Source organism: Medicago truncatula, unplaced genomic scaffold (assembly GCF_003473485.1).
Source record: "Medicago truncatula cultivar Jemalong A17 unplaced genomic scaffold, MtrunA17r5.0-ANR MtrunA17Chr0c03, whole genome shotgun sequence".
Taxonomy (NCBI): domain Eukaryota; kingdom Viridiplantae; phylum Streptophyta; class Magnoliopsida; order Fabales; family Fabaceae; genus Medicago; species Medicago truncatula.
In genome coordinates, this window is record NW_024340364.1 from 68754 (window position 1) to 92858 (window position 24105).

At 35.1% G+C, this 24105-nt stretch overlaps 2 protein-coding genes across 2 annotated transcripts; both read right to left on the reverse strand.

Moving 5' to 3' along the window:
- Nucleotides 1-1541: 1541 nt before the first annotated feature.
- Nucleotides 1542-2330, reverse strand: LOC25479986 (cellulose synthase A catalytic subunit 3 [UDP-forming]; the record flags this gene model as incomplete). The annotated part of the gene is given in 3 exon segments (XM_039829738.1): nucleotides 1542-2021; nucleotides 2090-2144; nucleotides 2146-2330. Coding segments are annotated over 3 exon segments (720 nt in total), but the record flags the coding sequence as incomplete, so codon positions are not given.
- Nucleotides 2331-6248: 3918 nt separating this feature from the next.
- Nucleotides 6249-11033, reverse strand: LOC25479984 (protein NSP-INTERACTING KINASE 2). Its single transcript, XM_013587568.3, has 11 exons — nucleotides 10604-11033; nucleotides 10370-10502; nucleotides 10207-10278; nucleotides 9977-10120; nucleotides 9633-9704; nucleotides 9454-9513; nucleotides 8963-9060; nucleotides 8390-8539; nucleotides 7957-8298; nucleotides 7263-7642; nucleotides 6249-6797 (listed from the first exon to the last, which is right to left on the reverse strand). Exons 1-11 carry the CDS (start codon nucleotides 10695-10697, stop codon nucleotides 6477-6479), a joined length of 1866 nt encoding a protein of 621 aa, XP_013443022.1. The 5' UTR covers nucleotides 10698-11033; the 3' UTR covers nucleotides 6249-6476.
- Between the last annotated feature and the right edge of the window lie 13072 nt (nucleotides 11034-24105).

Consider the following 24105-nt stretch of genomic DNA (forward strand, 5'->3'; position numbering starts at 1 on the left):
AGACCTTTGGAGGAGCAAACTCCAAGATCCCAAGCCAACCACTAGACCAATCCCAAATGGGTTTCATAAATAGCATGTTATATATAGTTTTTGTTTTAACAAGGCAAAATGAAATTATATACCAAACCAAAGATTTTCGTCATAATAAGGTGTACATGAGAGAACCTCAGAATACAAACTATATGTACAATAACTTACTATCTAATAAATTGAGTTGAATTTTTTCTCCTAAAAGAAATATCAAAGTTATACATATTCACGAGTATTAAATATCAATTACAGATACATCTGCATAACTTGGTAACAAACTTAACCTAATCTAAAATATTTATTTATGATAGAATATAGAAATATAGTATATAAAAGGTGGGTATATACAATAGGATAGTATATAGAACCACTACTAGTACAAAATCATAATATAAAAACAGCAGAGTAGATGGTTCCTTCAACCAAAATCTATCCATTAAGTGCCATTCCCCTTCTCACTAACAAGTTCATATCATTCCACAAGTTTGTTATTTATTTCTTCATACACATAATTCAGTAACCAAACAAGTGATTAAGTATAACCAGTCATATCATACATGGTTAATATTAATATTAATGAAGTTAATCTTTCTTTTGTTTAATTTATCTAAATTGGAAATGCGTTAAGTACGATATCCATAGTGAATTATAATTCTCCTACATTTTTTGGTTCCAAGAAAATATTTTCATAACCAACATATGACTTTATGTACTGAAACTTGAATTTTATTGACTTCGATATATGTACCGACACAACACTGACACATGTGATCTCATACAATTATTATGGGTGCCTGTGTTGTGTCAGTGATGGTCCAATGTTTGTGTTTGTTTGTGTCATTTATTTGTAGACTCGCCATGTCTGCCTCCGGTGAAACCATGCATTCACAAAATCAAGTTTGGACTAGTTGTATTTTGACTAATCGAAATATGAGCGAATCTAAATCCGTCTAGAAACTTAACAATTTTATTTTTCTTCTAGATTAGAAACATAACAAGTATATGGTTTATCAGAATCAACAAATTTGTTTTTGAGATGTGATGGAGCAGTGTTGGAGTTGACAAGTGGTGGAGAAACAAACAGTTGTGGATGATCGATGGTGTGTAAGAGCATCTTCTTTCCGTTTTCCAAGGTCTACTAAACGTAGTTTTTAGAATCGACAAAAACTCGACCGTCACCTTGAAAGCGTCAGACGAAAAAGGAGGCTCTACATAACGCTACATGTTCAAATGGACAACACTTCTTTCATTCCTCCAACGACACTTCTCATAATAAACTTGGTAGGAGTTGTTGCTAGTATTTCTTATGCTATTAATGGTGGTCACCAATCATTGGGTCCACTTTTTGGTAAACTTTGCTTTGCATTTTGGGTTATCATTCATCGCTACCTTTCCTTAAAGGTCTTATGGATTATCATTCATCTCCAAATAAGATGAATGAAAAAATTCATGTCTTGTGTAGCTTTCATTAGATAACTTGGAAATCCTTACATATAATGTGGTGAATTTAGTTAGGGACATTTCCCATAAGATGATTGATTTTTTTTTGGAGATGAATGATACTCGGTAGGACCTTTAAGGAAAGGGTAGAGACGAATGATGACCCAAAATACAAAGAAGAGTTTACCAAAGAGTAGACCCAATGATTGGTAACCATTATTGATGGCATAAGATATACAAGCAATAACTTCTACCAAATTTATTATGAGTAGTGTCTTTGGAGGATTGAGAAGTGTTGTCCATTTGAACAAGTAGAGTTCTGCAGAGCCTCCGTTTTCATCTGATGCTTTCAAGGTGAAGGTAAAGTTTGTGTCGATTCTGAAAACTACTTTTAGCTGGTCTTGGAACACGGCAAAAAGGTGCGCTAACACACCATCGATCACCCAAAACTGTTCGTTTCTCCACCACTCGTCGATTCCAACACCGCTCCATCGCATCTCCAAGAAAAATTTGGCAATGTTGATAAACCATACACTTGCTATGTTGCTAATCTGCAAGCAAAATAAATTTGTTAAGTTAAGAAGACGAATTTAGATTCGCTCATATTAAATAACAAAACCTATGGAATGATGAACTTGTTAGTGAGAAGACAAACTAGCAATTTACGGTACATGAAGGGGAATGACAATGAGTGGATAAAATGTGGTGTAAATATTTGCAAGCCTTTCAAACCACTTTAGTCTTCCACCATAACCATACCAGATAGGACAATGTCGGCTAAAAAGAACCTCAACAGAACCTAAAGCCCATCGAAGCACTTGGTTTAGACGATCTGAAAGATTGATAGGTGCAGAATCTTTAAATCAGTAGATAGACCAATCATAGGTCATAAAGTTTGATCTAGTAAATAACTGAATTGTTAAGATAGCCATAGTTTAAAGATTGACGTAAAATAAGAAAACCAGCAAAAGTAGTAACCTGTAAATCTTGTTCTAGACCATCATCAGATCTTCTCGACAATTTGTCAATGTAACTTGAAACCCAACTGGGTTTGATCCTACAACTAGATTATGAATATAAGAATCTCTCTTTGATGGAAATTTGGATTTAAATCTTAATTAATGTTTCTTGCAGACAAGTTGAATGTAATATAAAACTATGCAATTGCAATTGCAGGAGCTATGGGTTGAAACATTCATTCTTAAGATATCTTCACAACAAAAGCAAAAACAAATGGTATGTGTTTGATATTGTTTTCTTTTGTTTCAGATCTGATAAGAATTGAAAATGATATAAATTAAGTGTTTGGTTTAGGTCATGATACTTGCTTAATTCACAACTTGCATTGACTTGGAATGACACTGCTCGCTATCTGAGCTTCTGACTGTGTTTCAATTTCTCATTCGACTATGAGTTTTTGACTCTGATTTTCATTACTGGGATGCAATGTTCATAGCAATATGTCATCATCATCCTTTATGTAGTAATCTATGAAGATTAGGTGTGTTCCGGTGTCTGACACCGACACTTGTAATTGCACTGAATTATGTAATTTTCTCAAATTATTAGCGGTGTTAGACGTGTCATTGTCCGTGTCGTATCCGGTATCCGGTGTCCGTGTCCGTATCCGTGCTTCATAGGTAGTAATCTTCAAAGCTATGACAAATTTTGATAAGAATTTCCTATGATAAAAGTAAAGCATATGCAATTTTCGGACCGGCCATTTACTGCCTATGTTCCTGCTTTCCCGCAGTTGCTTCCCATTTAAGGCCATTTACATCTTTTGTAAGTTTATTTATGATTATTTGTATTAAAGTTTATTTGATTTAAATGATTCTTACTTCTTTTTTTGTCACATCTTAGCCCTTTGTATCGTTAATAAGCATATAGCTTTAGGTGATGTTCATGGTGATCCTTTTTTATTCATTGTGTTGTATAGCTTTACATTATTATCATGTTCTCATTCCAGAATCCAATCATGAGAACTCGATGATCTGGATGAAGTTGAAAAGATCTGCATTTGGTAAGAATTGAGATATCTCTTTGTGGAATACTATCGTGATTTTAAACTATATTGATCTTTAATTATTAGTGAATAAGTTTTTTGGTTCTTAAATTTGCTTGCATGATCAATTTTATTCTCAGTTTTTCGAAATAGGTAACACGCCCTGAATTTTATAAATATCATACCCCTCGATTAAATCTGGGCATTAGTAGTGCTGACGTGGACTTTCAAATCAACTTCCACGTGTACATGGACATATTTGATTGGAAATTTCTTTGATTTTTTTTAAATGAAAGTCATTACAAATTGTTACACTGTCAAATTGATCCCTATATTATATAAATTTGGTCCCTGGATTATGTCACTCAATATTAAATTTTTCCTTTAATTATTGTCTTATCTATCAATTTGATCCTTGATAGTTGATACCGTCAAATAAATGTTAAAAACTAAAAGAATGTAAAGAATCCCCGAGAAACAAGTTAAGAATAACAGTTAAACATTATTGTTTCAATACCTCATGATAAATAACAGTTGAACTTATTCTTTAATTCTATGAGGAGTCAAAATTGATTCTAAAGTCGTAAAATTTGGTTTTGATATGTCTGAGTAGATTTTATTTTACTTAAGGTTCACTTTTGTTTATAACTTCTTTTTCTCATTGTTCATGTTTTTTGCGTATTCTATAATTAACAGCAGAGTGTTGATACATCTTTACTAGGTAAGCCTAGCCCTCTCAGTTTAAGTCTCACGAAGAGCCCTTCGTTTTTAGATTTGATACAATCAAAGTTTTTTCAAAGGAATGCGGTTAATGCAGATACCAGTAATTTAAACTCTGAAGTGAAAAAGAAGAGTCACACTTGTGTCAAAAAACTACAGGCTTTAAATTTTCCAGCTACACTTTTAAAAATCAGTTCATGAAAGGTTTATTCAAAATTCTGCATGTGTTTTTGTGTTTATGGAAAATTTATATTTCTGGGTTAATAGTGCTTTTCACCAAATATATGCCATTTTCGGTTTTCGCCCCTATAAAATTTTCGGTTTGATTTGCACCCTCGTAAAATTTTTATTTTCCGGAAAACACCCTTAATAGGCCATTCAAAACCAAAATTTCTTGAAAAAAAATAATCTAAAAATGGCCTATTAGGGGTGTTTTCCGGAATTTTTATCAAACCGAAAATTTTATAAGGGCGAAAACCGGAAATAACATATATTACAGGGGTGAAAAATACTATTAACCCTATATTTTTCAATGATTTTAATGTTGTCTTTATTGCACTACGAATCAAAATATGTTTCAATCAGCAGCATGATATTTTGAATTGTGGACTCATAAACATAAAGGAATTCAAAATTGGTTTGCGTAGTTTCTTAGATTTTTCTGTTAAGAATAGAGTTGGAATTCAGTTGGATTCATAAAAATGGGAAATGTTTTGTGTCTTGATTTGATCACTGACCAAGAATAAAACTTCCATTCCTCAACTTGTTTTTGATGAAAAATGTGTTCCTCTCTATTAAGACAAAGAAGTTCTTAGCAACATCTTGTCGAGTTTATCTGCATGGTGCTATCGCTTAACAAAGGACCAGTTCACAAGTTCCAAATTACGCATAGGTTCCTGAAGAGCTTTCCTGAAATAGATCAGTGGATTCTTTCCATTTTGGAGAATTTTTTTAGAATGCCTTCCGACCTTTTCAGTAGTGAGAAACTGACTCGATTGAAGCTCTCGTGCTGTGAGTTCGATCTACTCATAGTTTTAATAAATTTTCGTGTTTAAAGAGCCTAAACTTTGAACGTGTTTTAATATCCTCGGAAGAAATTTTCGATTGAGAGACTCATTTCAAGTTGCTCTCCGATGGAGAATTTTTCATTTACACGCGGCTGTGGTTGTTTAGCTCTTACAAGCACAAGTACTTGTGTCTCAAAGGTGCACTCAAGGACATTTGTCTTGTAGATATGCCACTTTTCGTTGAAATACCTGTTTCTATGTATATGCCGAACGGCCCTGTCAGGCATGTTGAGCCGAGTGCAAATTGCAATTTTGTTAAGTTTCTTGGAGGTGTACCTAATCTATTTTTTAAGTTGATTCACCGCCGTTTTGCATATAGTTTCACCATCATTGTTATCAACAAATTGATGGTGTTCTTTTATGATGCATGGCTAACCCGTTTTTATTTTTTTATTTTTGCACGTTCTTGAAGTTACTTGAGCATAGGTCATCATGACCTAAGGCATATTGCGAGATTATTCGAATGGATCCAGTATGTTTTGACGATATGAAAGAGATACTTGTAATCCTTTGCGTGATTTCAAGCTCTCCGAATCTAAAGAAGCTTTACATTTCAGCAAGTCCCTACTCATTGCATAGTTTAGAAAATTTCCTCTGTTTTTACAAATTGAACATGAATAGTTCTGTTATTAATTTTTACTTAACAAAATATTTATGGTTTATTACTTAATGGAATTTGGCAGTGCTCATCTTTATTCTTTGCTATTTTTTGCCTTAAAATTGAGTTGTGATTTTGACTTATTGATACATATATTGTAGTATATAAGTATCCATTTCATGTACATTATTGTAATATGAGATTAACTCATACGAGTCTACGAGTTGATTTCACATAGACAAAATATGTTTACTTAAACTCTCGAGTTTGACAACTTTATATGTTATCTTGGTCCTGAAAGTCTGGTCTCTATGCCTGCCTTACTATGCATTCAATATTTTTCATGGACAATATCAGAAGTAAATTAAGCAGAGTTACAACTCACCAGTGAAACAAATCTGAAAATAAGATCAATAGTTTTTAGTACAAACTATTTATAAACATTATTCCAACAATCCGAAGGACCTTGAGTGAAACCATCCCTCCATAGTTGATCAAAACACATTACCAAACAAACATCTATACGTCAGTGTCTCCAATCAGATTCTGTACAGTAAAAAAAAACTAGCATAATTTTGAATGTAACACATACATAGACAATACAAGACATTATATGTTATCTTGGTCCTGAAAGTTCCATTGCTTGTGCAAGCAAAGAAGAGTCATCAGTAAGATCAGAATAACGTTCTGAAGACGAGAGTTCATTTCCTCTACTTCGTGTTGATTCAGCTCTTTGTGACGCTTCCCATTTCTCTGCAAGTCCATCTCCTTCAAGCATTCTAACTACTTCTGACATTTTTGGCCTGTGACTTGGAAGGTACTGAGTACATAAAAGAGCCACTTGAACTATTTCATCTAACTCTATCCTATCATACTTGTTTTTCAAGTCCTTGTCTACTAACACATCAATTTTTTTCTCTTGATGTATTTTCTTTACCTGAAATTTTAGTCACATTGAATTCTATCAGCTACAAAGCACACATATAAGATATATAACATGGACATTATATTCAACAACTTCACCTAGTGACAGAAATAAAAGTAACATATGTATAATATATAGTATATGTTGGGACAACTAATATATAAATAATTAGTCACTTTCAATTTAGTCCCTGAATGCAGACTCCGTTAGTCAATTTAGTCCCTGAAATTGACTAACAGAGTCTACATTCAGGGGCTGTTTTGCAATTTCTCTGCATTCAGGGACTAAAGTGACTACACCTTTCCCATTGAGGGACTAAAGTGCCTATTTTAGAACAAGTGGCTCTTTTATGTACTCAGTACAACAAGACAAATGATTTGAAGTGTTGGTGAGTGCATACTTGTATATTATTCAAATAAAAGTAACAAAAAGACAAGAAAGTAAAAGGACAAAAGAAGCAATTCTGTTTGAACTTACCCAATCAAGCATAGCTCCTTTCTGGTTAGCAGCTTTCCCAAATTCAAGAGCTCTTTGTCCAGAAATCAATTCAAGCAGAAGAATTCCAAATCCAAATACATCTGTTTTCTCTGAGGATTGTCCTGTTGATAGGTATTCAGGGGCTATGTGTCCTACAGTTCCTCTCACTGCTGTTGTCACATGTGAGTCTCTGTGGTCCAATAGTTTTGCTAATCCAAAGTCTCCTACTACAGCCTCACAATAATCATCTAGCAATATATTTGCTGCTTTAACATCTCTGTGAATTATCTTTGGATCACACTGTTCATGTAAATATAGTAACCCTCTTCCTGCTCCTAATGCTATTCTCTTCCTTGTTGCCCAGTCTAAAGCTGGCTTGCCTGTATATATATATCATGAAGATGCAAATTAGTACTTAGGTATAATAAATAGCAAACACAATAAAGGGCAACCCGATGCACTAAAGCTCCCGCATACGCAGAGTCTGGGAAGGGGTCCCACCATTTTTGGTGTATTGTACGCAGTCTTACCCTGTTTTTTATACAAGAGGCTGTTTCCAGGACTTGAACCCGTGACCTTTCAGTCACATGACAATAAGTTTACCAGTTGCTCCAAGGTTACTAATAATAATAATAATAATAAATAGTTGTTCACTAAATTTCTTTTACTAATTGAGATACAAAATTTCGATTACCTTTGAGACGAGAAGCGACACTACCATTCGACATATAAGGATATACTAAGAGCCTCTCCGTAGCTGTCATGCAAAATCCGTAGAGGCGAAGAAGATTCCTATGAACAGCTAAACTGATCATCTCTAGTTCAGTTTGGAATTGGATCTCACCACCAACTGCATTACCATCTTTAAGCCTTTTTACGGCTATAACTGTACCATCTCGAAGACAACCTTTGTAAACATTCCCAAAACCACCTTTTCCAACTAAGTTTTTGCTGCTGAAGTTATTTGTAGAAACTTGAAGTTCTCTGAAATGAAACTTCTTCAGGTTTCCAAGGCAAATCTCTTCGCGGTATTGTTCTGATATAATTTCATAAAATAAAAGATTAAAATCTTATGCATACGATATTAGCCTATGCTGTAGTTCGATTTGATTCAATGACTAACTAACCATTCGTGTCAAAGAATATTTGCTTGTTATATCTTTGTCTCCACCAGAGAAGAAAGCCAAATCCCAGAATTAGTAAGCAGATGCAGCTTAGGCTTGAAGCAAAAGCTAAGGCAGCTTTGTGACTTTTTGGTCGATTAGAGGATTGTAAATCTTGAAAAGCATTTGAGAAAACTGTGTTAGGCTCGTTTGGAAATACAACTTAATTATGTGTTTAAGTTATTTATATAACAAAAGATAACATAAAGTCAAATAGTATTAATATACGCTATAAGTTGTTTTCATAAACTCTCTCGAGCAATCTCACATGTGCCTATTAAGTATTTAATACTAACAAATAAATACAGGGGTGGTCAATGATAGAAGCAATGATTATAAATATATGAAAACAGCTTAAAAAAATGAATAGTTTTTAAAGTGGCTCATGGAATAGATTTGAATCCAAAAAGCACTAGTTTAGACTTAGACCATCATGAATGAACTTTTAAGTCAAAATAAAAGCACTTTATGAAAGATAAGAAGAAAATATTCAAATTAAAACATCATGAGTTTGGAGAAGTACAAAACTATGATTACCTTGAGAGTTATTATTCATAGCAGAAGGAATTAATGTTGTTCTAAAACAGTTTTGCTCAATTCCTCCAGTGGCACATATCTGGGGATTGCCTACAATACTGTTACACAAGAGAGTGAAAACTTATAATTATTTTAAAAAAATATTAATTAATAAAATAAACTAACGAGTAACTAATATAATAAAGGGTTAATAGTACTTTTCACCCCTGTAATATGTCATTTCCGGTTTTCGCCCCTATAAAATTTTCGGTTTGATTTGCACCCTCGTAAAAATTTTATTTTCCGGAAAACACCCTTAATAGGTCATTCAAAAACCAAAATTTCTTGAAAAAAAATTCTGAAAATGGCCTTTAGGGGTGTTTTCCGAAAAATAAAAATTTTACGAGGGTGCAAATCAAACCGAAAATTTTATAGGGGCGAAAACCAGAAATGACATATATTACAGGAGTGAAAAACACTATTAATCATATAATAAACACCAAAGAACTTACTTGAATGTTTTAGCATTTAATCTTGGTACAGGTCCACTCAAGTTATTAAAAGAGAGATCCCTAAGCAAAATTCAGAAAAAACATATATTATTATTTATTATACATCAAATTGTTGAGGGAAAAAAGTACTAAGAAAAAAAAAAAAAAACGATGATTAAAAGCATGGGAGAGAAACATACAGAAAGGCAAGCTGTGACATGTTAGCCACTGAGGAAGGAATTGGTCCAGAAAGACTGTTATTGTTTAGCCGCCTGATTTCAATTCAAATTCCTATTATCAGATTCTTACATTGTAACATAAAACTATAGAGGAGTATGAAGCACAAACACTCCTCAGATTAGGTGTTTTCCGGTGTCAGACACGCATTGGTCTCCGTCACCGACACGACACTGACACTTATGATTACACTGAATTATATCATTTTCTCAAATTATAATCTTTATCAACGTGTCAGTGTGCGTGTTGTGTCTAGTGTTTGTGTCCGTGCTTCATAGGTTATTATGTATAACATTCTTGAACTTACAAATAATGGAGACCCCTCATATGAGAAAGAGTATCTGGAAGCTGACCAGTGAAGAAATTGTCAGAAAGATCAAGTGTTTGAAGTTTTTGAAGCTTTCCAATCTCAGATGGAATTGGTCCTGTGATATTATTATCCTGCAACAGCCTGCAACAAAATCCCTAATAAGAAAAACTTAGCAAAATCTTCATACCATATACTTTTTTTCACCATAGCTTATTAGAGGTACTTACACAGTTTGAAGGTTTGGTAAGGAACCTATGCTTGATGAGAGTGTACCTGATATATTCTGGCTTGGAATTCCACTGACAAAAATGAAACAAGAACTTATAAAATAAAATCCTAAAGAATAAGTATTTTTTTTGTATAGTTTTGTTAGTTGTAACTTTGACTCACAGAGCAACGACGAAACGATCAGAAGAACAAGTGATCATAGCCCAGTTGCAAGGATCAACAGACTCAGCATCCCAATTATTTAAAGCAGAATGAGGATCTACCAGAGAATTCTTAATTCCTATTAAAGCTTGAACTGCATGTTCAACAAAGATAAATATATAAACTTCAAATTTATTAGTATTAAACTTTGTTAGTACTATGATATGATAAAAGAAACTTCTTCTAGCTAGTCACCTTCATAGTTGACACCTTTAGAAGAAAGCAAACCAGTTACTGAAGTCCACATGAAGAAGAACAAAACCAAACTAAACAAAGTTATATTTTCCATTGAGTAGAAGGATCAATGAAAATTTGATCAAGTTTTGTTCCTACCTTAAAGTAGAAAAGTAAGTAAAGAGTAGGTTTTGAAAGATTCAATGAAAACTTGGTTATGTCAGAATTGAATCAGAGAGGAAGTAGTAAACTGACTTGAAAAAAGAAGAAGCATCTTTATTCTTTAAACAATGGTTCAAAAAAAGAAAGCAAAGCAAAGAATATATAATTAAAGCAAAGATCCATTACACCATTAACATCTTTCTAGATAAATGCAAAAGATGGCTCAAAAAGAAAATTCCTTCAATCATGCATTGGTCTTCACACATTAATAGTACTTTTATTCTATTCCTTCACCATTTGAAAAAAAATAAAATATGAGCTAGTGAAGTATTATCTGTTAAGCATTGTCAAAGTTTGGTTTTAGTGGAGCTTAATCTACATTAAAATATATACATATTAATTATTCTTGGCCGTATTATACTCCTACCAAATAGTTTTTAAATAATTTACAACATTCATTTAAGATTAATTACTGTGTGACATGGCCTAAAATTGAAATCTAAAATTATCTAAGTGGCTCAGAGTGCTTAGCTGGCAGCATTGAGGAGAGAAAAAAAAAAACAAAAGTGACTCTATTTGATTTGTTAGATATTACCTCGTCTAACATTAGGTGTCGTCTGATTTTTACACGGTTATTAAGAAAATATTTAATAAAATTGATTTTAATGGTAAAATATGAGTATCATTTATTAAAACATTCTTATTAATTATAGTCACTAGAGTAGTTATAAATGATTGAAATGTAATGAATAGTGGTATGTTAATGGAAAAAAGTAAAAAATATTATTTTTTTGCCAAGTAGCATAGTAGATAGAAATTCACATTTTAAAGTGAATAAGTGAAGTGTTTGAGGTTTGAACTCCGACTCTGTATATAATAATGCATTATCCATGTCGTGTCAACTGAGCTATGCTCACGGAGATAAAGTAATAAATATTATATTAATAACATAAAATGATAAATAATTTAAAGAAAAAAATAAAAAAATAGTATCCTGGACATCTATTTTGAAACGGAAGGAATGAGTATCATAGAAATGAGTATCCAAACATTCTTTGTCCTAAGGATATGCCGTTATCTTAAATACCATAAACCAAACTCCACTTTCTTATGCTTTTATTCAATTATTATTATTATGATGAGATAAAGTGAGAATCCCAAGAGGGCTGAATTGAGGTTGAGATTGGTGATGCAATAGTTCTTTGTCGTGAGATCTTTGTTGTGTCAATAATGTCTCTCATTTCCTCACTGTTCCTTTTAATTTCTTTGATTATTTTATTAATGTTATTATACTATAATATAATTAATCTTAGTTGAATTAGCTTTATTGATTCTCAATCACTCATTTTGTCTCCAAATAATTTTCATTCAACAGACAATTCCTCTAATAAACTAGCCAAAAGCAACTTACTTTTAAAAGCAAAAGCTGTTTCTCACATTATTATGAATTCTCTCAAACTATTCTTTTTACTATCATTGTTGTGTCATGGACATGGGGTGTGTAATGTCCTTTTCATTCCCGCTTTTATAGGAACTTTTATACATTTTTTCAACAAAATTTTGCTCGCATATCAGAAGTGAGCAACATATGCAGAACCCACCAAAAATTAAAGAGGTCACATAACATAAATTGTTTTTCTCCTGAGATTATTCCATGTTTGTAGATAATAAGAGTGATATTATCTTAGTGAATCACCAAAATGGTTAGTTATATATTGGCCTAATTTAAGTGATGGTCCACAATATATAATTATTCACATATAAAACTAATGTTGGATTATATTTCATTTAACAAAATTTCCTTCAAAAAAAAAAAAAAAAAATTTCATTTAACAAAATTGAATTGTAACACCGGTTAGCCCAAAATAAATCAGAGTTTATCACCAAAATGGACATGCTACACTGCTATTTTAAAATTTCTTAAATAGAATAAAATACTATTTAATAAACATCAACTTTATTAGTTTCACCAAAACCTTGCAGCGGAATATTTTTCAATAATAAATATCATCAACATCAAATGTTTAATTCTCCAAATAATAATCCTGGCATAAAAGCCTCACCAAATTATTCATCAAAAGTTATTTCAAACAACTAAATGAGGGCTCCACAATATGTTCCAAAATATGATACATAAGGAATGAAAATTAAACAACTATTTCTCATCCCGTTACGTATCAGAGCCCTAGACACTTGAGCCACCATCTACTACTCAGGATCACCTGCAAGTTACCCATAGCAACAAGGGCAACATTTACAAGCAGAAGGGGTGAGATTCACAAACAATAATAATAGATATATAATTCATCAATTGAATCTAACACCCTAAATATCATCAACATTTCAATATATATATATATATATATATATATATATATATATATATATATATATATATATATATATATTTCATGATCACATCATTATCAACATATTCAACTTCAATCAATAGCATGAACATACTACTCAATCATCAACAACGACTCATGCAATGACATGACAACACCACTAAGACTCCTCAACAAATGCGACTATGCATGTGGTACCATTTTACAGGGCAGAAGCCCTCACCGAATTTGAATGGTTAAAGCATTCATAGGGCATAAGCCCTCACCAATTTGAACAACAAGGTGTTCCAGGCAGCGGCGAAGCTAGTAATATTTTCATGAGGTGGCCACATATAAAGATTTTTTTTTTTTAAACTAATCTAACTTGATAGGAAAAAAAAAATCACGATAACTATTACCTATATAAAATGTTCTTCATAAAATATACATTTGATTCAGCATGAATGGATTATACCAAAAAAAATGCGGCAACAGCAGATTGTACCAAAAAAACCACAGTAGAATAGCGGATTGTATCAAAAAAGCTACAACAAAAGAAATAAAAACTAATAATAGCTACTTATGAAAATTGAACTCGGCGGCCCTTCAAAGACTCAAATTCATCTATAATTGCTTCTTAGCTAAATGGACTTGCAATGTCTTTTTCAATGTTAATGACTAAGCTATTTGAAAGAAAATCATCACTCATTTTGTTTCATTGTTTTGTCTTGAGATTTTTCATTGATGAGAAAGCTCGCTCTGTTGTCGTTATGGAGTCTGGGAGTGTCAAAACAAGGTGAATCAATCTATCAATTAAACAAGGCGAATCAATCTTTCTACAATTGAATCATTTTATTTGTTAAATAAAGCAAAGATTGTTATTATTTATTATTTATCTCTTTTGGGTGTTATTCTTTCGGATCCTGTACGACATGATTGAATAATTTAAAGTTTGACCGGAAGTTAAATAAAGATGGAAAAAATTATTTCATTTAAAATAAAACTTGGGGTAGCCAAATATATATTATTAGGGGTAGCTAAATATAAAAATATACCTACTCACTCAAAAAAATATTTATTTTTGAGGTAGCCATGGCTACCTCTTCCTTATACTAGCAACCGCCCCTGGTTCCAGGGCATGAGCCCTCCCGCTAAGTGGCGTCTCCAGGACCCAATGTCAGGACGTTCAAAATTTTAAAACTTAATTTATAATAATATATATCCAAAAAATTACATTGTATTCAATTTACAATGTACTCAAAAAACTCCATCCATTCTTTACAAATGTCCCCTACGCAGTTGCATGTTCTGAAATCATTGAATAATCAACTCATCATCAATCTTGTCCGCCACTTCTCTCTCAATATAAACAAATAACAACATAAACAGAATGTGACGTCTTTTCGATACTATACTCTAACCAATTAGCAAATTCATTAAACCAAGAGGGACAAAATCTTCTCATTGAAATTTCCAATTTTTCTTTGAGGAAAATTATTTTGATTAGGTTGGCATGGTCCTCTCTGTGGATATTCTCGGCGTACTATCTCTTGATCATTTGGATGCTATGTTGACATTTTAGGCCGCTTTCCCGGATCCGATGGTAACTCTTCCAAATTACATGAAAGTTGAGAACTAGATCCTTGCTCGTGGGATGGTAATTTTCTTTTTAAAAAATTCTCCATAACTCCTACAATAACAAACTCTAAGATTCAATGAGTATGAAATAAAAAACAACATTATTTCACATTTTCATCTAGTGCTACTACTCCTTTCTTACAATCCATCCCTATTAGAGTAAAACAATGTCACACAGAAGCTCACTCACTATTATAATGAAACATGATAAATTAGAAGCCTTGATAAATTAGTAGGATTCAAACAAAGCAGAATAACATGATTCAAACAAATTAGCAGGATTCATATTAGTTTCTTGGTTCAAAAATCAAAACAGAAGCTCATTCACCATGATTCAATCAAAGTAACATGGAAATGAAACACACAAGTTGAACAAATAGAATAACATGATAAATTAGTAGGATTCATATGTTTTTTGCATTTTGAACAAATTGAACAGATACTAAAAAATCTGAAGCCAACCATTTACAACAAAAAAACCATGAGTGTTATATTGTCACTTTAAAAAAATTCTCCAATCAATTTCACAACACAGGCATATCATTAGGACCCTCAATTGAATATTCAATCAACCAATTTATCACAATTGAAGTTATCTAAAAAAAATCCAAATTTCAAAACCCTAAACCAAATATTTTTAATTGATTACCTTGGTGGTAGATTCAATGTCTTTGAAAGCTTTTGAATGTCCCTTTGCAGTTGTACGACGGCGGAGGACGGTGAAATAAGGTGGAGACGGTGGTGATTTATTGCAACTGATTTTTGAGATGGAGAGAGAACTAAAACGTGATTGTAGATGGTAGTGGAAAGGTCGCGAGAGTGAAGATGGAATGGGTTGGGTGGTGGCGCGGTGGAGTTTGGCGGTGGTGCTGCCGCCGGAGTGGATGAGAGTGGTGGAAGTGGAGGAAGAAGGGTTTTCTAAGTTAAGAGAAGATAGTTTAGAGAGCATTTAAAATGTGTAAATGAGTGAGTGAGGGTGGTTTGGGTCAGCTGGTGCAAAAAAAAAAAATGAGGAGGTTCAAAGTGCAAAAAACATAGGGGTATATGTGAAAAAAAAATGAGGAGGTTCAAAGTGCAAAAAACATAGCACAATGTGCCTCCGCCACTGCTCCCGCTTTGAACGATAAGGCGTTCCAGGGCATGAGTCCTCACCGCTTTATGTTTATGCAATGGACTCAACTTGTGTATATCTACATACAACTCAACAATGCATATTGTTATCTCGATTTTGGGGTATCAAGTCATTAATTAGGCTTGAACCTTTCAATCTTTGATATTCTCTATTTTTTCTTGTGAAGGGTAAAATTGAGAAAACCCTTAGAAACTCTAAGTTCGGGGGTCGTTTTCGTTACGGGAAGGTGTTAAGCACCCGTAACGACTATAGTATTCTATAGGAACCGCTTTCCTAGCTTTATGTCTATGCTTTACTTTTATGCTTATTTATTGAAAAAGAGAGTTTATTTAGGTTAAGGATTTGGAAAGAAAGTGTATGAGATTTCATTTTATTGGACTTGGAGAGGTTTTGACCTCTTGCCTACATACCCTTTTAAGGGATCAAAATTCCATGTAGTTCTCTTCCAAAAGTATTTTTGGTGTGTTTCAATTGATTTTAGTTTTTGAAAATGGTTTAGAAGAAGAGAAAGAGGCCGTAAAGGCATGAGAGGAAAAGATAGTGAATTGTTGGTTCAATTATTAACGAAAAAATGTCTAAGTAGAAATTAAGATTCATTTGAATTTGATTAAGAAAATAAAGGAAAATACAATGGAGTTTTGACTCCAAGGTTTATTAGGAAAGATTTGAGTGATGGAATTAATTTGCTTTGAAAAATGAACATTTTCTAAGCATCGCGTCTCCTAAACATACATCTAAAACGGTAAACATACAACGTGTGTGCGTGTCGGTGCTTGTGTCGGTGTACATCACTATAAAGAGTCCATTGTCCTTTACATTTCCCTAGTTTACATGCTATGGTCTTGTAAGGAATTAAAAGGAAATTAAACTACCTAAAATTACATGTCCATTTGACATAGAAATTGAAAGATAAAATGCCTAAACTACAAAAAATGAAGATAAAGTGATAAGGTGCTTATGAAATGGATGAAACAGGAAATAGAATGATTAGTAGAATAAGGCATAAATGGTAAGAAAAAGTAAGCAATTGAATATGAGATAAAACGGTGAAAATGACGACAATAGCCGAAACGTAAAAGGAAACACATTACTTGAAACACAAGAGACTAAAAAATCACATCTAAAACAGTAAAACAAACACGTGATCAGAGACATATTCATCACAAAATTGCATATCAATCAGTCATATCATATATCAAAATATTATGAACAAAAATGTGGCAAAAATTCCCAAGAATCAACTTAAAAAGAGAGAAAAAAAAAATCAAGAACTAACACACACATTTTATCAATTTCTTAACATGCAAAAATATCAAAAATGTATCAAGAAACACATAGAAATTTTTTAGGAATTTTATGGAAAAAAATAAAGCAAGCAGGAGGTCCACATAGCAAGAAACAGGGGTGTGCATAGCATGAAAAAAAAGTAAAAACGCAGAAAAACCAAAAGAAACAGGCCCAAGCCCAAGCCTAAGGGGTCCGGCCGCACAGGAACCACATGATTGATCCAGAGGATCAAACCCTAGATCTAACGGTCAAGATCAAAGGATGGTGAACCAAAGCTAGACCGGTCCGGTTCGGTTGCTTATAAAATGTGGAGGGACCGGTCCAGTTTCATTTTTCACTTCCCTCTCTCTCTCTCTCTTCACTAATTCTAGTGAGAGAAGCTCTCACTTCTCTCTTCTCCCTCCCTCGCCGGTTTCTGAGAAAGCCGGCCGGAGAGGATGAAGATCTGGCCGGAACCTTCAAGGTCTGCCGGAATCTTCATCTTCTCCGGCGAGATCTGCAGATTCCGACGTTCAAAAATTCCAGAATTCGACCAAAACTACTTCAATCCACTCGCCTTCTAATCCTGAGTATGAATCCACCACTGAAATTTGCAGGCAAGGCTTAAATCAACGTAGATCTAGAAAAAGCTTTACGGTTTTTCGAAGAAAATTTTAGGTTTTTTACTTTTTTGAATGAAACTATTTAGAAACTCCAAGATCTATGTTGATTTGTCTGTGTTGATGTGTTTTGAAAGAAAAGGAAGAAAAAGAAATTTTGAGTATGTTACCTCTGGTTTTAATCGGAGATTTCGAGCAAGATTCTTCGGAAACACTTGATTCTCGTTCTGTTTGATGATTTGGTGCTCGGAACCGAAAATAAATCGGTGATTCTTTCACTGATTTGATTTCTTCTTCTTTACAGGTTCAATTTCTCCATTTCTTTCCTTCTTCTTCTCCTTCCTCTGACTCTGTGATCGGTGCTGGAGTTCCTCGCCTCCGGTGAGGAATTCGTGCCTTGAATTGCAGAGGAGTCAATTCAGTGATGAAGATTCATCAATGAATCTATGAGAATTGACGAATTTGTTGATGGATTTGGTTCTGGAAAATTTAGGGTTTGAACTTGTTCTTGTGTTCTTGGTGAATTTTCTGTTTTTGATCCTAACTGACAAGAGAGAGAAGATTCTTCTCTGTTTGTGATGTGGCATGTAATGAATGGGATCTACTTTTCTTCTGACACTGTGCACTATTTATAAGCTGCCAAGTGTGCCTTTGGACCAGTGAAATGGTGACACCTGTACTTGAACTTGAAATGGCTCGGCCTTGTACAATTTGTGACTTGGGACCTTTCTGCAAAATAATAAACTTGAAGGACTAATCTGCAATTGTAAAAAAAACAAAAAAAATGCAATTTTAAAAAAAATGGTACCAAAATGCAATTTTAGAAACTGTCTCAGGGACCAAAATGCAATAAAAATAAAATTGGACTAGAAATTGGTAAATTGGACAAAACGTAAAGTGAAATCTAAAATAAAATCAACAAAAGGACTAAAATGAACCAATTACAAAAATGAGGTATTTTAAAATACCTCTCTGTCGAAATTTTGATGGGAAAAGACCAAAATGCCCCTAGGGACTAAACTGACTCAAACTGACTCAGATGCAATTTTTGAAATGATTTTTTTTTAACAAAAACTCAACAATGATTTATAAAACAAGTTGAAAAGACTCAGAGACAATCACAGGGACTAAAATGGGTTCCACTGCAGGAAATGACCAAAATACCCTTCTTGTATGATTTTTGCAAATATTTGAATTAAAGTGCAAGAAAACAAAGCAATGATTCAGAGAGACTTTTGTAATGACTTGTAACACAGGAAAGGACACTTTGGATAGTTTTATGCAAGAAAATCACAGACAAAATCACAATTGAAAATACTTTGAGACAGAGACAGTAAAAGGTGCAGATAAAACAAAGTAAAGGTTAAGAGTAAAACAACAGTAAATTGACAATTATCAGTAGTAGAAAATAAATTTGAATGAGTATTTTTAGGTCCAAAATCAGGGTATAACAGCTGCCCCTATTTAAGTTTCTTTGTCCGGAGGGTCAAGAGACGGAGTCTTTGGCTTGACGGGACGAAGACACTTAAATATCAACATTTGCACTGTTTTTGGACGTAAAAATACGCTTGCACATTTTCAAATATCATGAATGCCATGCAACATTTGGATTATGAATGCAAGACAAACGAGAGTTGGAACTAACAAAAGATGTCGTATCCATTGCGGGACTGGTAGACATTGGCAAGATAATAGGAAACTAGAAGCAAATTGACGGGTACAAGCTGTTCTTGGATTGAACTGGGCACTTGACCGGGGATAAAGGCAAATAGACAGGTATGAGTTGTTCTTGGATCTGAACTGGTCACTCGACCAAAATCATAGACACATAGACAGGTACGAGCTGTTCTTGGATTCGAACTGGTAACTCGACCGATAACATAAGCAAATTGACAGGTACAAGCTTTTCTTGGACTTGAACTAGCCACTTGACCAAACAGAAACATATTGACAGGTACAAGCTGTTCTTGGACGTGAACTAGCCACTTGACCAAACAGAAACAAAGTTCACTAGGGATTTTAACAAAATATAGATTGAAACTGACTTGACGTCGATTCGATTTGAAAGGTAGAAATTGACCAATATCATTGGCTCACAAGATTTTGACAGAGAACCTGACATAAGTATTGAATTGAGACTGATGTTGACATTGGAAATGCAATATGCATGGATGATATAACAGTTTTATTAAACGCACGGGCACGTAATATGCATGATTATGCATGTATGAATGCTTGAAATGCATGATGGTTGGCAATTTGTAAGACGGTTTCTCAGACGAGACATTGGAGTATTGGGCACGTAGTGGCTCGTGCTATATTACACATTCCTGGAAATCCTCTTTGGAGATATCGTCGTTGGGAGACGTATCGGAACCATGGCTGAGGGCAGGTAGCTATGCAACTTACTAGGGACCAAGGTTCAGGAGATCCCTCGATCACCGTCATCACTGCTGGATGTCTCAGTGCTGGGTATACATTGGATACTGCATCTATGGTCAATGCCTTTTGCATGATTTTTTTAATAATTTTGTTTTGCATCCCATTTTTGCCTGGATCGCCCTTTCGGGTTTTCGACCCACAGGGGAAATAAATTCTTTTCACTGTCCCATTCTTGCCTGGATTCCCCCTTAGGGTTGTCAATCCAGCGGGGTGCTCATTTTTGCCTAAGCTGCCCCTTCGGGTTTTCAACTTAGCGAGCTTATTCATTTTTCATGCATTTTCATTCTGTTTTTTCATTCTTGCCATTGACCACAGACCGTCTTGAGGAAAAGCCTGCTCGTAACACATATTGAGATATACATTAACATGCACTCGTTCATGCGTGTTTCACTTGAATGTACCTTGTTGCTCAGGTTTGCTTTCAAAATAGACAGGAAAACTTTTCAATTTTCAAGAATGTTTGTTTCAAGCATTGTCGTTATCAAAATAGAAAGAAAATGTTTTTTTTTTTTGCATATAACTTTGGAAGTAAAAAAAAAAAAAAAATATATATATATATATATATAGAGTTTCAAACAAAAGCACGGGCTCAAATTGATGTATAAGAGTGGTGGTCAGCCAAAGGCGGGACTCCACGGATTTACAAAGCTTGGAAAATGGTAATGTTATTGGTTGGTGGTACATTGGGCATGGTAACCACTATATTTCCTAGAAATTTGAATTCACAAGTGTAGCAGCTTCTGATAAGAACAACCATTGACAGTTACAGATGTCCCAAGGGGATGGTGATTTGCCAGATATAGTTACTTGCCTTTTGTTTCAATCTCATTTTTGCATGAACCGCCCTTCCGGGTTTTCGGCTCATCGAGACGCTCATTTTTGCCTGAGTTGCGTACAATCTCAGCGAGCTTTTTTCACATATATTTTCTTTGTCCCTTATTTTGACTGGACCGCCCTTTCGGGTTTTCGATCCACCGGGAAGCGCATTTTTGCCTAGGCCGCCTTTTCGGGTTTTCAACCTACCACGCTGTTCTTTTCATATATCTAGGCAAAGTATTTCTTGACTATATCAGCATTCACAGGATTTGGAAGTTCTACACCATCCATGTGTGTAAGAATTAAAGCACCACCGGAGAAGGCCTTCTTGACAACATAAGGACCTTCATAGTTGGGCGTCCACTTGCCCCTTCGGTCGGGTTGTTGGCTTATCCTCCTTTTCAATACAAGTTCACCCTCCTTTAATTCTCGAGGACGGACTTTCTTGTCAAAGGCAGTCTTCATTCTTGCTTGATATGACTGTCCACGAGCCACGACATCCATACGTTTTTCCTCAACCAAGTTCAATTGATCATACCGGCTTTGGCACCATTCAGCCTCGGATAACTTTGCTTCCATGATCACACGGAGAGATGCGATCTCCACTTCCAAAGGAAGAACTGCTTCCATACCATATACAAGAGAGAAAGGGGTTGCCCCGGTTGAACTGCGCACTGTAGTACGGTAGCCATGCAGAGGATAGGGCAACATCTCATGCCAATCTTTGTAGGTAGTTACCATTTTCTGGACAATCTTCTTGATGTTCTTATTGGCTGCCTCAACTGCACCATTCATCTGAGGCCTATAAGGAGAAGAATTATGATGTTCGATCTTGAATTCTTTACAAAGAGCTTGCACCACATTGTTGTTCAGGTTGGTACCATTGTCGGTAATGATCTTGCTGGGAACACCATATCGACAGATGATGTTGTTCCTAATGAACTTGGCTACCACTTGCTTGGTTACATTGGTATAAGATGCCGCTTCAACCCATTTGGTGAAGTAGTCAATTGCCACTAAAATGAAACGATGACCATTTGATGCTTGCGGTTCAATTCTTCCAATCATGTCGATGCCCCACATGGAGAACGGCCATGGGGAGGAGATAACATTGAGGGCATGCGGAGGCACATGAATCTTATCAGCATAGATTTGACATTTATGACACTTTCTGGCGTGTTGGTAGCAATCATGCTCCATGGTCATCCAGTAGTAACCTGCTCGTAACAACTTTCTTGACATAGTGTGCCCCGTAGCGTGGGTCCCGAAGGTACCGTCATGTACATCATGCATTAACTGCTCCGCTTCGTGTTCATCAACACATCTTAACAATACCATGTCGTAGTTTCTCTTGTACAGAATATCTCCATCTAACAGGAATCTACTGGCCAATCTTCTCAGGGTCTTCTTGTCCCTGTTGGAGGCACCCAGTGGATATTCATGGTTTTGCAAGAACTGCTTGATGTTATAATACCATGGTATATCGTCAACCACATTCCCGTCAGCCCGATTAATCATATCTTCAATAGTAAACATATGAGAAGGTCTTTCAAGGCGTTGCACTTGGATTATTGGCACATTGTTCCAATGATTCACTCGAAACATGGAGGATAGAGTAGCAAGAGCATCGGCCATTTGGTTCTCATCCCGAGGGATATGGTGCAATTCGACCTTTGTAAAATATGTCAGCAAACGTCTCGCGTAATCACGGTAAGGAATCAGCTTGGCATGGTGGGTCTCCCATTCATCCTTTATCTGGTTGATGACAAGTTCCGAATCTCCATAGATGTCGAGGTGTTTGATTCTCATGTCAATTGCTTCCTCGATCCCAAAGATACATGCTTCATATTCGGCCATATTGTTTGTACATTCGAACAGAATCCGGGCGGTAAAAGGAATATGGTGCCCCTGCGGGGATACAACGATTGCCCCAATTCCTTTACCATAAGCATTGACAGCACCATCAAAGACTAATCCCCACTTGCTATTGGGATCTGGACCTTCACCAATCAACGGTTCTTCGTAGTCTTTTGATTTCAAATACATGATCTCTTCATCGGGGAAATCGAACTTAATTGGTTGGTAATCATCAAGACGTTGGTAGGCAAGATGATCGGCAAGAATGCTACCTTTGATTGCTTTTTGAGCCTTGAACACAATGTCATATTCAGACAAGAGCATCTGCTAGCGTGTAATCTTCCCAGTAACAGCAGGTTTCTCGAAGATATACTTTATCGGATCCATTCTGGATATCAACCAAGTTGTATGATTCACCAAATAATGACGCAGGCGTTTGGCGGCCCAGGCCAGAGCACAACAAGTCTTTTCAAGCATCGTATACCGAGTTTCACAGTCGGTGAACTTCTTGCTCAGATAGTAGATAGAATGTTCTTTCTTTCCAGTCTCATCTTGTTGACCAAGTACGCATCCCACGGATTCATCAAACACTGACAAATACATAATCAAAGGCCTTCCTTCCACGGGTGGGACAAGGATAGGTGGTTCCAGCAGGTAATTCTTGATGCTATCAAAAGCTCCTTGGCATTCATCGTTCCATACAATAGGCTGATTCTTCCTGAGTACCTTGAAGATCGGCCCGCAGGTTGCGGTCATGTGAGATATGAATCGGGAGATGTAATTCAATCGCCCGAGGAGACCTCTGACTTGTTTCTCGGTCTGCGGGGCTGGCATTTCTCAGATGGCCCGGACTTTATCAGGGTCGACTTCAATGCCCTTTTGGCTGACAATGAAGCCTAGTAACTTTCCAGATCTGACGCCGAACGTACATTTGTTAGGGTTCAAACGAAGCTTGTACTTTCTCAACCTTTCGAACATTTTTGTCAAGTATTCGACATGTTGCTCCTCATCTTTTGACTTCACAATCATATCGTCCACATATACTTCGACTTCTTTGTGAATCATGTCATGAAATAGAGTTGTCATTCCTCTTTGGTAGGTAGCACCAGCATTTATTAGGCCGAACGACATCACTTTGTAGCAGAAAGTACCCCATGGGGTGATAAAAGACGTCTTTTCTCTATCTTCAGGGGACATTTTGATCTGATTGTAACCGGAGAAGCCATCCATGAAAGAGAACACCTTGGACTGAGCAGTATTGTC

Excerpts from the sequence above, each read along its gene's own strand:
- LOC25479984 (XM_013587568.3), bottom strand. The coding sequence starts at position 10,697 with ATGGAAAATATAACTTTGTTTAGTTTGGTTTTGTTCTTCTTCATGTGG. Across the intron at positions 9,061-9,453 it reads TTAAATGCTAAAACATTCAA|TATTGTAGGCAATCCCCAGA; the intron begins GTAAGTTCTTTG and ends CTTGTGTAACAG. Across the intron at positions 7,643-7,956 it reads TGTCGCTTCTCGTCTCAAAG|GCAAGCCAGCTTTAGACTGG; the intron begins GTAATCGAAATT and ends ATATATATACAG.